The 14209-nt window shown below is 37.3% G+C and overlaps 1 protein-coding gene across 1 annotated transcript in view; it reads right to left on the bottom strand.

The window, feature by feature from the left end:
* The window catches only part of LOC136884886 (zinc finger protein 22), a 49315-nt gene that overhangs the window by 6182 nt on the left and 28924 nt on the right, over positions 1-14209 (bottom strand). Inside the window, exon 4 of the mRNA XM_067157188.2 lies at positions 6691-6773. Coding sequence (XP_067013289.2) covers positions 6691-6773 — 83 coding nt within the window. The remainder of the gene's footprint in view (positions 1-6690; positions 6774-14209) is intronic.

The following is a 14209-nucleotide window of genomic DNA, read 5'->3' as shown; positions in this document are numbered from 1 at the left end:
CACGACACATATACGTTTGTGATCTGTTCACATATCTACAAGAAAAAATAGTTGCCACGACTTTCACCTCAATCCTCGTATATCTAAATGTATCTAGGTAAAATTATAAAATAATTATATTTAACATAGTTTCACTTTCAGAAAAACAATGTTTTCTTTTCTGTTATTATGTTTGCAGTGATTCAATACTTTAACAAGAAAACAATTTTTATTTCTGACAACGTGTTTCAGAAAAGCAGAAGAAAAGATTTTTAAATTCACTTTCATAAAACGTGTGAAATTAGCATACAACCATAACTAAAACAAACATATGTAAATGTAATTGGCCAAGGAGTCCATTTGTTAGACAGGATGCTCGCTGCCGTTGTGGGGAGAATGAAAGAACTATTAAACAAAAGAGATTGGTTCATCTCTCTTTGCCTCTCTCTGTCATTAGGAAAATATCTTCCGTGAAACAACCTACGCCGGTTTATAGTTGCAAAGATTGTGGAAGAGTCTTCCTCTGGGGGTTCAAAAAGTGTGTCATAAGATGTCGTGTAGTGCAATTTTTTAGTGCAAATAGTGTAAAAGTCTGTTCCAGAACCCTTCCAATGGCAAACATCATGAACACGTTTGTAGTGTAGATTCATCGAGAAAGAAGTTTAAAGAGCTCAAACGTATTCTACCAGATAATTATTTATTTATGAATAGTAAACCTTTACAGAATATTTCAAACCCTAAAGTTCTGTTCCTATGCTTACATCTCAAGAGGAAGAGAAGCAAGATAAAGAAGAGGACGAAAAAGATGATCTCAACGGTATGTACCATCAGTCTTTAATTTCTGTTTCACTGCCTAAGCCTACTACATTTTCTATCGCAGTGCAAACATCTAAAGAAGGAGAACAGCAGGATGAGGTACAAGATGAAGAAGGCGGTGAAAAATAAGATGACCGAGGAGGTCTCCAAGGCCTTTCTTCACCAACGAAGCAGGTTAAATACAGTTTTCTACATATCAACTCTCTGCACATAATCCGAAATGTTAACAACAAGCCTGTGACCATATGTAGATGTAAGATCCCAACATACTTATATAACGCTTGGAACAGATAAGAGCCGATCAAGATTGTCGATACACAAAGTATGAAGCAGAGATTTTAGAAATAGGGCAATAACCACATCGTGTGGGTATTGCTGAGTAATAGCTTTTACAGTACAGTCAGTACTGTACCTTTTTTTCTGTAGCATAAAGTACACTATAATGTTGCAGACTCTTCAATAACCCACATCTCCTATGGTGTTATCTCCAACTCTAACTGTACAGCAGGTCTCAAGCCTGTATAAAGCAAGAGGGACACCCGAAATAGTAGGCTAGCTAAAATGGTATTTTAGGGGGAAATATAAAATTCAATTCTTTTTTAGCACCATTAGGAGTCGTTCTATTGAAAAACGCTACATAAATAAAGATGTAAAACATAACATTTCTAATCATGTTTGGTCGAGCTAGAGTTCCTTGGGTTTTTGTACAGGCTATATTAACAGATATTTATGAATATAAACATAACTAAGTTCTATGAAAATAGTTGCATAAGATGTAAACTAAAATAAAAACTTGTAATGCACACCTCATTAATCCAGACTTTTTAGTCACTGCTCATTAGCCCACACTCATCAGTAACTGTATATAAGCCCTGGCTCAATTGCCCCTTGACTATTTGCAATAGTTAATTAGACCCTGATCATTAAGTCATGCTTAATTGACCCTTGCTCATTGGCAACTGCTCATTGCTGATGACCACACAGTTTTCAAAAGGCTTACACCTCACCTAGACAGTTTACAACACTTGGAAGATGGATGGGTGTTCGTATCATACTTAGAATTAGCTGTCATCTTTTCAGAACAAGTCAGTCTATATTAACTTGATATGCTACTAAGTTTCAAAGTTCACATCTACAGTAACTATCATTCTTAGATCAGCCTTTGGGCTGATAGCCATGCAGTATTTCAAGACTCAAAAGTTAGTACTCAGCCACCTGAGCTACTCAGCCTAAGTTAGTCTACACAGACGTGAAATGTTGGTAAGTTTCAACATCACCTCTGTGCAGTGATCCTAGATCAGCCCTTTAGACTGATGACATTGCAGTTTATAAGAATTGAAAAGCTAGTGCTCAGCTTCTTGAGCTACTCAGTCCAAGTTAGTCTACACAGACTTGATAACTATCTTTCAACACATATTTTAAAGCTCTGAACCCAACGCTTTAATCTCTAAGTGATGTAAACATTATGGTATGCAATTAGAAGTCTCCAAAATTCAAATCTATAAGCTCTAAAACTTAAAATCAACAAGTGAGTTACTCCATGGTCGCTCAGCTCTGAGACATTGAGATCGACCTTCATTACGTCCATATATGAAATTAAAATGTGTTAGGCCTTACACCACCCCCCTAGTCCCATATAAACAATGTATACTCACTATCTTGTATAGAACTACAAGTTCAACTCTGAGTCCCTCATGTTGCCATCCATTTTGGCCCTATGAGTACTAAGGGTTACACCATCTCCCTAGTGCAAATAACAAAATGTTTAGCCACCATCTTCTTCCAAGTCCAGCACCGAGTCCTGAAGAGCACCCTCTAATGTGTCCCCTCTATGAGTATAAGTATTAAGCCTTATATCAGGTCCCTAGTCTCATTTAGCACTATGTGTATCCACCATTTTGCTCCAAGGTCCGCTCTGAAGGAGCTAATGCTCCTGCACATTGCATAAAGATAATTGGAGGGATGTAGTCAAAGTCGGAAGCAGCATGTGGTTGAGTATTATTTATTATTAACGTTGTTAATTACCTTCATCTCTGAGAAGTAAAGGATGGAGAGGGAGAGTGGTAATGGCTTAGCTGTGTTTGGGTACATATTTCTACTTTTCCCTGGGTCATTATTGTCCTCTTTAAATTTCTCACTGAAAGTTGAGACAATGGCATCAGGGGAGGGAACTATTGTCATTAGAGTAGAATGCACTTTGTGCTTATTTGCCATGTTTACTATTAAGGCATTATCATTTGTCTTCGCTGTTGTTACTTGTTTATGTAGTTTTTGTATGCTTAATGGATGAGTCTCTTGGTGGTATTCTTCACATATTCATATTTGTCCCACATAAGATTTGCTTGCATCCTGTTTCCCTTTCCTGTAAAGCATATTCCTTCTGCGTATCATTTTGACTATTCCTTTGTGATCTATGGAGAGATTTTCTTGGTAACGATGGGTAGATGGCTTCTTAGAAGTTATGATAGCAGTTCCCAGCCAGCTTTTTTGTAGTAATAGACTTATCTATTAAAATTTTACTGGTTGTTTCCAGTATTTTATGGTAGCTGTAACTGCTAGGTATTCAGAGGAACAGGGGATTACTTCTGTTTTCAGTACTGAGGATGGAAGCTTAGTAAGGACTAGAGTTTTCAATATACGGGTTCGTTCAGCAAGTAATAGTTCAAGGAGTGTGTTGTAGAATTCTACAATGAAAGTTGCTGCTAATGGACTGATGGGAATAGGCAGGAGATGAGGGCGATGATGCTGCCAGAACATTTCCAAGATAAAATCACCAGCCTTCTAGATACATTTGAATCAATGTTATATATCTTGTACATGGCTTAGAGACAGTAGTAATCCCACATTGATGTCACCGTAGGAGTTCGGAGTTTGGTATATGGAACCCTAAAGGAACTTGCTTCCAGAGCATGTGAATTCTGCCCAAACAAATTCTGCATTTGTTTCCAGCTGCCCACAGTGCACAGGGTTGAATTCAGATTTCATGGCAATAAGTGTTCCTACCCCTGAGGTTTCCTAATTACTCTGGATGTTTGAGGTACCGCTTCTTTATCATAGATTGATGAATTCAGCCAGGATTCACTAACACACAAAACTGGTGGGCCTAAAGCAGCAAGAATGGCTAGAACTGCCTGTTTACGCTTCACATATTTCAGGCTGTGAGCATTAAAACAAAATACACTAACGGCCCTGTTATATGCAGTCCAATATTCTGAATTGCTAACATCACTATTTACACTGCTTGATGTCATGTTAAAAAATGATTCTGAGATTGAGGAGAACTACATTTCCAACATGACCTTGTCTGCACCTCAGAGTTCATTTTCTACAGTAGAGATGTATTAATCATTGCACATATCCTCTGGACTGGTGAGTAAAAAAATGTACATGTCACAAATAGCTGATTCACATGATGTTTAGAATTACACACATTACACAGGCATTTGAATAAGACTTCTGAGTTGGGTCCTGGGTTCAATTCCATATCTCCACTAAGAGTTACTGAACACATCACAAGGTGGGGAAATGATATGGGCGGTTTGGCAAATTTGTTCACTCCGGCAACCCTCAAACCCCCCCAGACGTCCGATACCCATTCTTGTGGTGGAATGTACACCTTCACTTCTACACCACGCCCAAGAATTAATCTCACATTTAGATACTACTCATAAGCACTTATTAATTTCTAAATCTGTATACAATTCTCTGTTTGTCAAGGAGTACTTTGATACTATTCTTGCAGATGTCAATACACTTAATACCATTAAAAACACAACACAAACTCGAAGAACTCGTATCACTACGGAACTGCTTGCCACCATCTTGAACTATTTTCTGGTTATTTTTTGTGATAAGTTGCAGATTTAAATATTCGAGAATAATATTCTTGTAAAACAAAACATTTGATTCCTTCACTTTCACCGAATACAGCTACACGAGAGGCAGTCTTGCCAAAATTCTCATCCCAGAATATACCTTCTGCCTGCCTGAACACTGAGGATGCTGTAGCCAACCTCTCACTCACTTAATTCAACCATACCAGGATGCATTTCTCAAACAGGTTGCGTACCTGTTACTCATGACCATATTTCAGTTTTATTGATGTGATAGTTCTTGGAATATTGTGATGAGTGAATCAGTAGTGCTTTGCATTTCTACCACACTTTGCCTGTGAACACCAGTTTGTGCACATATCAGCCACTCATTACATGGTCAGATGTAAGAACAAAGATTATGAAAGAGCAACAGGAGGCCAAGTTAAATGTTGGAAAGCAAAAAAACACTTAACATTTAGACAATCAAATATCTCCAAATTGCATGGAGTAGTGTTTATAATGAGGTGATGAAGGTGAAGAAGAATAAATAATATACAGATGATGGAATATAACACACAGGCTTCTGTGGATCATTGCTGGATTTTCAGCCACTGGATCCCAAGATCAAATTAACAAAGGTCAGAATAAATTCTGAGTATGGGAAGCAAATTGAGTACATCAGAATATGGTCATCCATCTGCAAATAATCAGGCCTTGATATATAAGAAAGCTTCCAGGCAGGTGCCTGATGTTATTCTGCCATCTGAAACAACATTAAAAAAGATGTACCTAATAACATCAAGAGAAAAAAATCTACTATGCCATAATAAGAGCCTTTATATTTAATGGCTTTGAATCTTAGCAAGCCACTGAAGGCAACATTAACACGCAAGAGGATGCGTCCGCGGCAGTTCGCCGCACTTTTTAAATATTTCTTAATAATTTCTTTGCTAGCTGCTGTAGGGCTTAGGGTGCTTGTTTCATCCGCCTCCTCCCACTCTCCTGCCTGCCGTTGATTATCGTCATTGTATTGCCTGCTGCATTCCGGAGTAGTTTGTTTTCCTTCACTCTCGCATCTGCCGCGGCAAATTGCCTTTGTGCGACCCCTCGTGTAGTGCATTCTTACATGATTTCATTGCCAAGAAAGTTTCTTAAGTAAATTTCACAAAGTTTATGGTGGCTTTCAGTGGAATGAGGTGCTACACTTTTATCTTGAGTTGTGACCACATCATTCATTGATATGTACAAATGCAAACCTTGAGGCAATTTGCTCACATAATTTTAACAGACTTTGCAAAAATATTCATTCATTTTTTATATTGAGAAAATATTTTACTGGGTAATTATGTAAGTACTAGTTGAAAGGCAGTTAAACACGGTATATATTTATTATTTTATCAGAGCATTCACTGCAAAAGGAAAATGGCAGCTCATTAAAATATTAAGCATGAGCAATTTGCTTTCGCGCAACCTCTCACGTTCTAAAACAGGCGCAACCTCTCGCAAGTTAAATATATCGATTTCACAGGAAGAAGGTATTTGCGAAGTGTCACTAATGAAAGAAATAGGGGTTTTGATAAAAGAATACAAAGATATACTGAGGTATGAAAGGAGACAGATTCAAGTGCCTAATTCAGTGCAGGTTGATTCTCTGGACTGGTCATGTTGCATGAATGGTCAACAGCAAGGTCATGGTCAACCAGACACCCACCTATTACAATATGGAGAAAAGAACTGGGATGGTAATATTAATAATCATTTTACTGGCTTAAATACCACGTGGTACAATCTAGGAGGTTTGCTGATCAATAGATACTATGGGCTAAGTTATTTTAATTTTGTGAAATGTTCTCACGAGTCACGATCAAACTAACAAGTTCCAACCACGAGTGAAGTACAGGAGACAGAATTCGAGAATGATCTGGATGGACCTGAGCTTGCCTTGACCCCAAGATGGTGGGATATTGAGGATTTTACTCCACCTGTTGTCCGCAGAGGGAGCTACTGAACACATAAATAGCAAATGCCATATTGTCGAGGGTTAGGGGTGTAAAATCTAATTAAGCTAAACAGTACTTACTTGTCTTCCTCTTTGAAACAAGCGACCAACTGACCTACTGGGCCTTCATCAATGCATATTTCATCCTTAATATCGGTGGATGGCTGTACGGAACAAATATGCAAAATAAATTAAGAAATGTAGGATAAACAGATAACTAGAGTAACAGTTTATAAATAGACATGACATAGCTAACAAAATGAATTGCACAATAAAATGTAAAAAGGAATCAAACAAACAAGTGTCAAGTCAAAATTATATGAAGAACAGTAACAAGAAAAGGAAATAATAGGATAAGAGGAAAGCACTCATAGAGGGAGCAAAAGAAGAAGAAAAACTTGAAGGACAACAATAATCTCTGTAATTTTTTCTTCTCTCCCTACAACTTCCTGCCATCGTGTTCATCCAATTATGTGTTATTAAATGAAAGGTCACCTGTTTGTTTCTTGTGTTCCCACAGATGACTCTGATTGTCGTACAACAAATATGCAGTTGTTGGACTTTTCATTGACTCTACACAATCTGAAGGCTTTATCAATATAGATATACAACATTTATATTCAGATTTTAAAGGACAATGCTGGCCGTGTTTTCTAGTAAACCACATTCTCGGTAGCCCCAGAACAGATTATTGAACAAGTCAGAGATTAACAGATCCTGATGGTTAGTTCCTGGACCAGTTAGGCTATATGAGAACAATGAAGGTGTTAATTGATAGAGAGGTAGAGTTCTTAGTCTAAAAAGCCACGAATAATGGCCAAGAAAATTTGTTGTGCTCACCAAACATTGACTTATAAACTGCAGGCCATCAGGCTGAGCAGAGGTTGCTTGGCAGGGTAATTAATACTCATCAGAGCTGTAGAGCCACAGGTTTTGGTTTGATCATACAAGGACTCTGTCCAGAGAGTTTAAAACTACCTATTATGTTTCCTAGACATGAGCAGAACAGCGTAACATTTTTATACATAATCATTCAACTGACGAAGTCTACACATGACTTTGTATGCAGTATTAGATTAATGTTATCTCTCGGATTTTTTCAAACAGAGAATTAACACATTTTGGCTTCCTCACAAGTGAACTTTCCACTGTTCTAACAAAGGTGAAAGGATTCAATTGAGTTAAATGTCATTGAGTATTTCATCAATAGAGCAATATTCAAATGAATTCATCAATCTAAACCCTACTAATGAAAGTTGAAGGATCATAACTAATGTACTATATTTTGAAACTAACAACCAGCAAAAGAGAAGAAACTCCCATTGTCTTCAGTAGCAAATGCTGCAAAAAGAAATCAAGGATTCAAAGTACATGGGTAACACTGCCCTGGAAAATTTCAAGGCTCAATTCTTCTCAGATGAGATTCCTCAGGATCGGCTGCATCTATGGATATGGCATGTAACACGTGCAGAATTTTATTGACTTTAATATAAAATTTTATATCGGAAAGGCAACCCCATTTGTTCACAGCAACAAAGCTCTAAACGATGATATATCTTAACTTCATGAGAAGAAACAGCCTTGAAACAGGCAATTCTCCAGATGTATTCATAAAATATTTTCAATGGACTGGTCATATGAAGATTAAGTAGGCCACAGTTGGGTGAAAAAAGAAATGATGTTTAATTAGCTCTAGAAAATGAGACGCCATGCAATGGAATCTAATAATATCACTGACAGCACACGTTAGTTGCATACCTACCTGGCATAATGAACACAGCCTTGGGTTAGCTGGCAAACTAAGACAGTGTTGCCACGATGTTTTTGACACAGGGACAATGGAATTGGATAAAGATTGAATGTGCCAGAGGTCGTACAGCATGGCAGTGTCCTCAAGGTATTCAAAAAGCTTGCAGCGAAATTGCATGGCCTTACACAACAGTGGCACGGTGGGGAAAAGCCTTCAACAAAGGATGCCACTAGTGGCAGACGTGTGTCAGCCAGGTCATCCCAGTGTCAGTGAAGGAGAAGTGTATGCTCTTGCTGTGTTAATGGACACTGGCCGATGTCATATGATTTGGTGCTGACCCAAGACACTAGGTTAGCGAATACGACTGTGCTTCATATTAGCAGGAACACCTGGGCATGAGAAAAATCTCACCAAAATGGATTTAGCATGATTCAATGGAAGTGCAGAAATAATTACGATACAATGCTGCTCGTAACCATTTGGAGTACTGTAAGTACGAAGATGAGGTTTTCTTATGCCATATTGTTAAGCTGGATTAGACATGGTCTAAATTGTATTAGCCACAGCTGAATTGCTGATCAAAATACTGGCATCATTAAGGGAAACCACAAAGATTGAGAGCTCGTGAGAACCACAGCCATGTGAATGTTATTAATATACTCATGTATGACTGTGATGGTTTTATCCTAATGCACTATGTTCCTCCACAGCATACCGTCAATGCATATTACCCATCATTTTTCACAACAACGCTCGGCCGCATACAGTGCAAACGTGGTTGATTTGTTCGGTCAATGGGGCTGGAAATTGCTGTACCATATGCTATAATCCACAGATTTAAGCCGTTGTGAATTTGACTTGGTTCACAAGATAAAGGAACTAATTCGGGGCCTTTTCTCAAGAACTGTTTCAGAGATTGTTCAAGCAGTAAACTGCTCCATTCGATCTATCAATATAACAGATGCTTCAATAGATCTCCTATGATGTCCCCATCATTGGTAACATGATGTACACAATGCTGGTGACTACGCTGAAAGACAGTAAATCTTGGTACATAATAATATTCATATCATTTGTATGAGTTGTAATTGAATATTTGCTACTATTATTGTTCCAACCCTTGTTAAGTTTCTATTTACAATTTGCTTAGTGGGAAGGAAGCAGCTTTGGCATTAACTCATTGGCGCCGACTTATGGAACTATTCCTTACGATGCCAATTTGGACCGAAGACCAACACGGAACTGTCCCGTGCCAACCTATAAACGTTTGTAGTTGTAGTTAGTAGCAAGTGATAATTCCTGTGCCCATGTAGATTACTCCTTGAAGTTCAGGGAAACTTCTAAATGGAATCCACCCTACCTAGACCACACAATAATGTATAAAAAAGCAAAATGCTATCTGCTAGTGTTTGTCAGTCAAGAAACATGGCTGATGATGTGGTGGATATCGTAAACTGGTTAGAAAATGATAATGAGAATTTTTTCTTCAAAAAACAGTGTTATTTCTTACAATGATAATGATAGTGTTGCAGAAAATGATTCTAGTGATGACGACAGCATGGAGGACGTAAACAAAAACCGAGATGGCGGGACTGCTTTATGAGATGGATCTTCAATATGGAATTGGTCAAACTGTGACCTAGAGATAATTTAAGTATATGATTTTTATTTTTTTTATTGAGGTACCTCATCTAAGGTTTTAATTTTTAATATCAGCAAACTTTAATATCCCTAATTGGTCATTTAGGCTCACTATTTTCAATTATCAACAAAGCATAAAGATGTTCATCTAACTACATATGTGATTTTTATTCAAACTGATCTATTAAAATTAATTTATTAACTGGTGTTGCTCATTTCATGAGACATAGGTAAGAGAGCTGGAACCTTAATACTAGTTCCAGGCCTTTAAATAATCCACCATTGGAGTGGGCTTCTCCCTTCCAGAGTAATTATTGTCATTGGTAAGTATATTTGTTCTGTGACAGTAATTTTTGGTAGCAGAGCGTGGTAATGTTGTTTTCTTACCTTGGTGCTACTGTTTTGATGCCACTGCTATTGAGTTAAATATTCATGTTATCAGCTCCTTGCCCATGAATTGTGACGTGAGATCATAAGGTAGTGTGCAATTATTATTGTAAGGCAAAGGTAACGTATCTCATACATCTGTTTTCTTTCTGTTGCATGTAAATATGGCTATGAGTTCACGCTTGATCCCTGCTGAGGAAAACCAAGCTCTGTTATGAATTATCCATTCATAATTTACAATCCACTGGCACTAAAGGCTTTACTGGCTTTACTAAAGGACTCGATGCAAGTACCTGTTGTCATCCCCGATCTCTCTGAGGAAGAGGTGAGTAGGTCGACCTCCTTTATTACGGATGCTGTGAATGAAATTAGGTGCTGTATTAGTTGCTTAGAGGGTAGTAACCCATCTTAGTCAACTGAATATATTAAATTAAAAGTTTGTACATCACATTACCTGAATAGAGTAAAGGATCTCTTGAATTTTAAACTCAACCCCAATGACCTAGAAAAGTGTTCTATGCTATTATGTGAGGTTACTACACTACTATGTTTTATTGACATGTAAATCATAAATGTGACGTTGCAAAATTTCTCTTTCACTTGCTCAGAACCATTGCGTGACCAGAATAGTAAGTGTGATGAGGAAAGTAATTCTGATTCGTGGTCTCCCAGACCATTGTGCTTGTAAAACAGAAGCCAAGGACTGTGTTATTCTTTTAGATGAGCATGCCCTAATGAAACTAAATGCTATCCCAACTTCGATTACTGACTTATTTAAAAAGAATTCTGATTTTACTGTAGAATCAGTAGAAGAAACTCTCCGTTTCCTAAGATTTTTTGTGGAACTGTTAGAGTCTGCTAAAGTTTTTAACCTGAACTCTTCCAAAATTTTTAAGGTCTTGTTTCCACATACAATAGGTGTGTTAAAAGATGAGATATCAAATGCCATATCACAATGTTGCCCCATTAATGATTTTCATGAAGTGATCCTTATGAAGTATATCCCTAATCATGCCAGAAGGGCATTTATTCAACATTGTTTGATAGACCACAAGCATTCAATGAAAATTTGTCATCTTATATTTTTTCCCAGGTCTTTAAGATGTCTATGCCAGAAGCAGAGATGGTAGATAATATTGTGCATGGTATCTCTCCATCATATAGGTCTTATCTTCTTTTATGTCTAAACCTCAAAATTTTGTTCAACTTGAAGCTGCATGTGTTGATGCAGAGAGTATCACGTATGATGATTTATATCGCCCTGTTGATATCCCACCACTAGTTCCTCCCAGTAATAATTCATTTCCCAGTAAATCTACTGTGCCTACTACTGAAAAGAAATGTTATGCTTGTGGATCTAAGGATCATCTCAGGAATACTTGTCCCTAAATAAAGAGGAATACTACCGTAAATTAAACCCTAATGCTGCATGCCATTTATGTGGATATAAACAACAATTTAAGAGATTCTCTCCATTGGCCTCCCAAAATGGTTTTAACTCTTTCCTTGTGGTTCTTAAGCTTTTGTCTTTGTGGCAGAATCCTAACTGATCATCCAATTAATTCTGTCTCAAGCATAAAGCATATTCACCTGTATTCTTGAATCTTAAAGGTTGGGAAATTGTTTCCTTTATTCCGAATTACATTACTGGTCTCACCAAACAGAAATAATTTTGAGGTTCCGATGTTATGTTCTATTTAGGAATAATGTATTTCTTCTAGAGATAATGTAAGTAAATGGTTTTTTGATTGAGGTACCTCACCTAAGGTTATGATTTTGATTATCAGCAAACTTTAATATCCCTAGTTGGTCATTTAAGCTCACAATTTTTAAGTATCAACAAATCTTAGCATTTAAAGCTGTTCACCTAACTACATATGTGATACTTGTTAAATTCAAAGAAATTTATTAAAATTAATTTATATTAACTGGTCTTGCTCATTTCATGAGACATAGGTAGGAGAGCTGAAACCTTAATACTAGTTCCAGGCCTTAAAATAATCCACTTTTGGAGTGGGCTTCTCCCTTCCACAATAATTATTTTCATTGGTAAGTAGATTTGTTCTGTGACAAACATATCCAATACAGTGAAAATAATTCCATTCACTAGTGTTTCTGGTCTCAGTGCCATTGTTTTGAGAAGGCTGTGTATTGGATGAGTGTTCTGAATTTCTTGGGGATGAGTTCTGGGAAATATTCATGAAAGAAATCAATTAACCCGGGAACGCCGGGGTTTTCAATTTTCGGTTCTTTTAATTTTTATTTAATATTCCCAGCATTCACATAGAGAACATTTATAAGTCATTTTTCGAAAAATGGGATCGTTGGTTTTGAAATGAGGGCATGGTACCGTACGGTACCGCAAGGCATTTGACATAGCTTTTGGTTGGAACATAAAAATTATTACCTCTTTGGAATACCTTGAAACTGAATGCTTAATATTGTTATAGAATATCATTTACAAATTACTGAGCAATAAACAAAAGAATAAACGGTGTTTGTAGGTTTATTTGTGAGATCCCTTTGGGAATTCCGAAATATAACATTAGCTCAGACGTGAGATATCTTTAGGAAACACGAATAATATTACTAAAGACTTCAGCTTTTCTTACTTAGTCACCTATTTCCACTCTTCACTGGTTTAGAATGGCAAAATGCAGTTTACACAAAAGCCCACAGTACACTTGACGCATTCTGTGCGGCCGCGGGATTCGCATTCGTTTGCCGCACAGCTCCGGCGTTGGTTTCTTGGAGCGATATAGTGATGTACGCCATTGAATCTCAAGGTGTCAGATACACTAAGAAGTGCAAACAACTGTATTTATTTATCTTAAAAATACCACCCAAATATATATGTCGTAATAAATATTTTGCACCTACCCTTTTCTGAACCTGGTACTAACACATAGCCACTTAGAAGGAAAATGGCGATGAATGTTTTCATTTCTTCGGGGTTATTTTTCGTTTGTAAAAAGCATATACCGGTAGTTGTTGACTTCAGAGCACAAGAAATTCATAATTTCATTGTAAAGAAAACCCTCAAATATTTAGGTCAGCATCATATATCGAAAAGTGGAAAATATTGCACTAGGGAATTGGACTGAAAGTGGGCCATCCGCCATCCAGGTACCTGGTGGATGAGGTGATGATTTCGCTCTCTTCCCGGGCCATGATCATTTTCGGACATGGATTATCTACTCCTGTGCGGAATTTGTTGCTTTAGCAATATTTTTGCTGGTATCCGTGACTGACCTCCCGTAAGGTAATCTGCAAGACCCCCTTCATCTTCCTTAGACAATACCTTAGATTCTAGTGGTTCAGTATACTATGCCATTGATTTTTTAAAAGTAAAATCTACAATCATACAGTTTTGTGACACATATAAATCATTATTTGCAACTACAGCATCAATTGTTACTTTAGAATCACCCTTAGAAGTAAGGAGGAGAAAAGAAACAGAGAGGCATGGTAAGCGCCGTGCGGTACCATACTGTACCAATGGAATAATTAGTGTCATAACAGCTAATACAAGAATGTTGACCAATTGCTTGTTATTTCAATTCACGGACTTATATTTCAAGGCAATAAACCACATGATACAAAATTGTATTGTCAACATTTATAAACAAAGTAAAGCAGCTTACCTTAGACGGGCAGTCATTTTTATTCCCCATGACACGATCTCAAATTACAAGCAGTTGTTGCCACAAACAAATACTCAAATAAAATCTTTTGTTGATTTTAGGCATTGTAGGGGTATCTCCTTGACAATGTAAAGCGAAGTTGCCAGATTTATGGCGCGAGTAAGGATCAGTATGAGAA

The sequence above is a fragment of the Anabrus simplex genome, chromosome 13 (genome assembly GCF_040414725.1).
Source record: "Anabrus simplex isolate iqAnaSimp1 chromosome 13, ASM4041472v1, whole genome shotgun sequence".
Classification (NCBI taxonomy): domain Eukaryota; kingdom Metazoa; phylum Arthropoda; class Insecta; order Orthoptera; family Tettigoniidae; genus Anabrus; species Anabrus simplex.
This window is presented reverse-complemented; position numbering and strand designations above follow the sequence as displayed.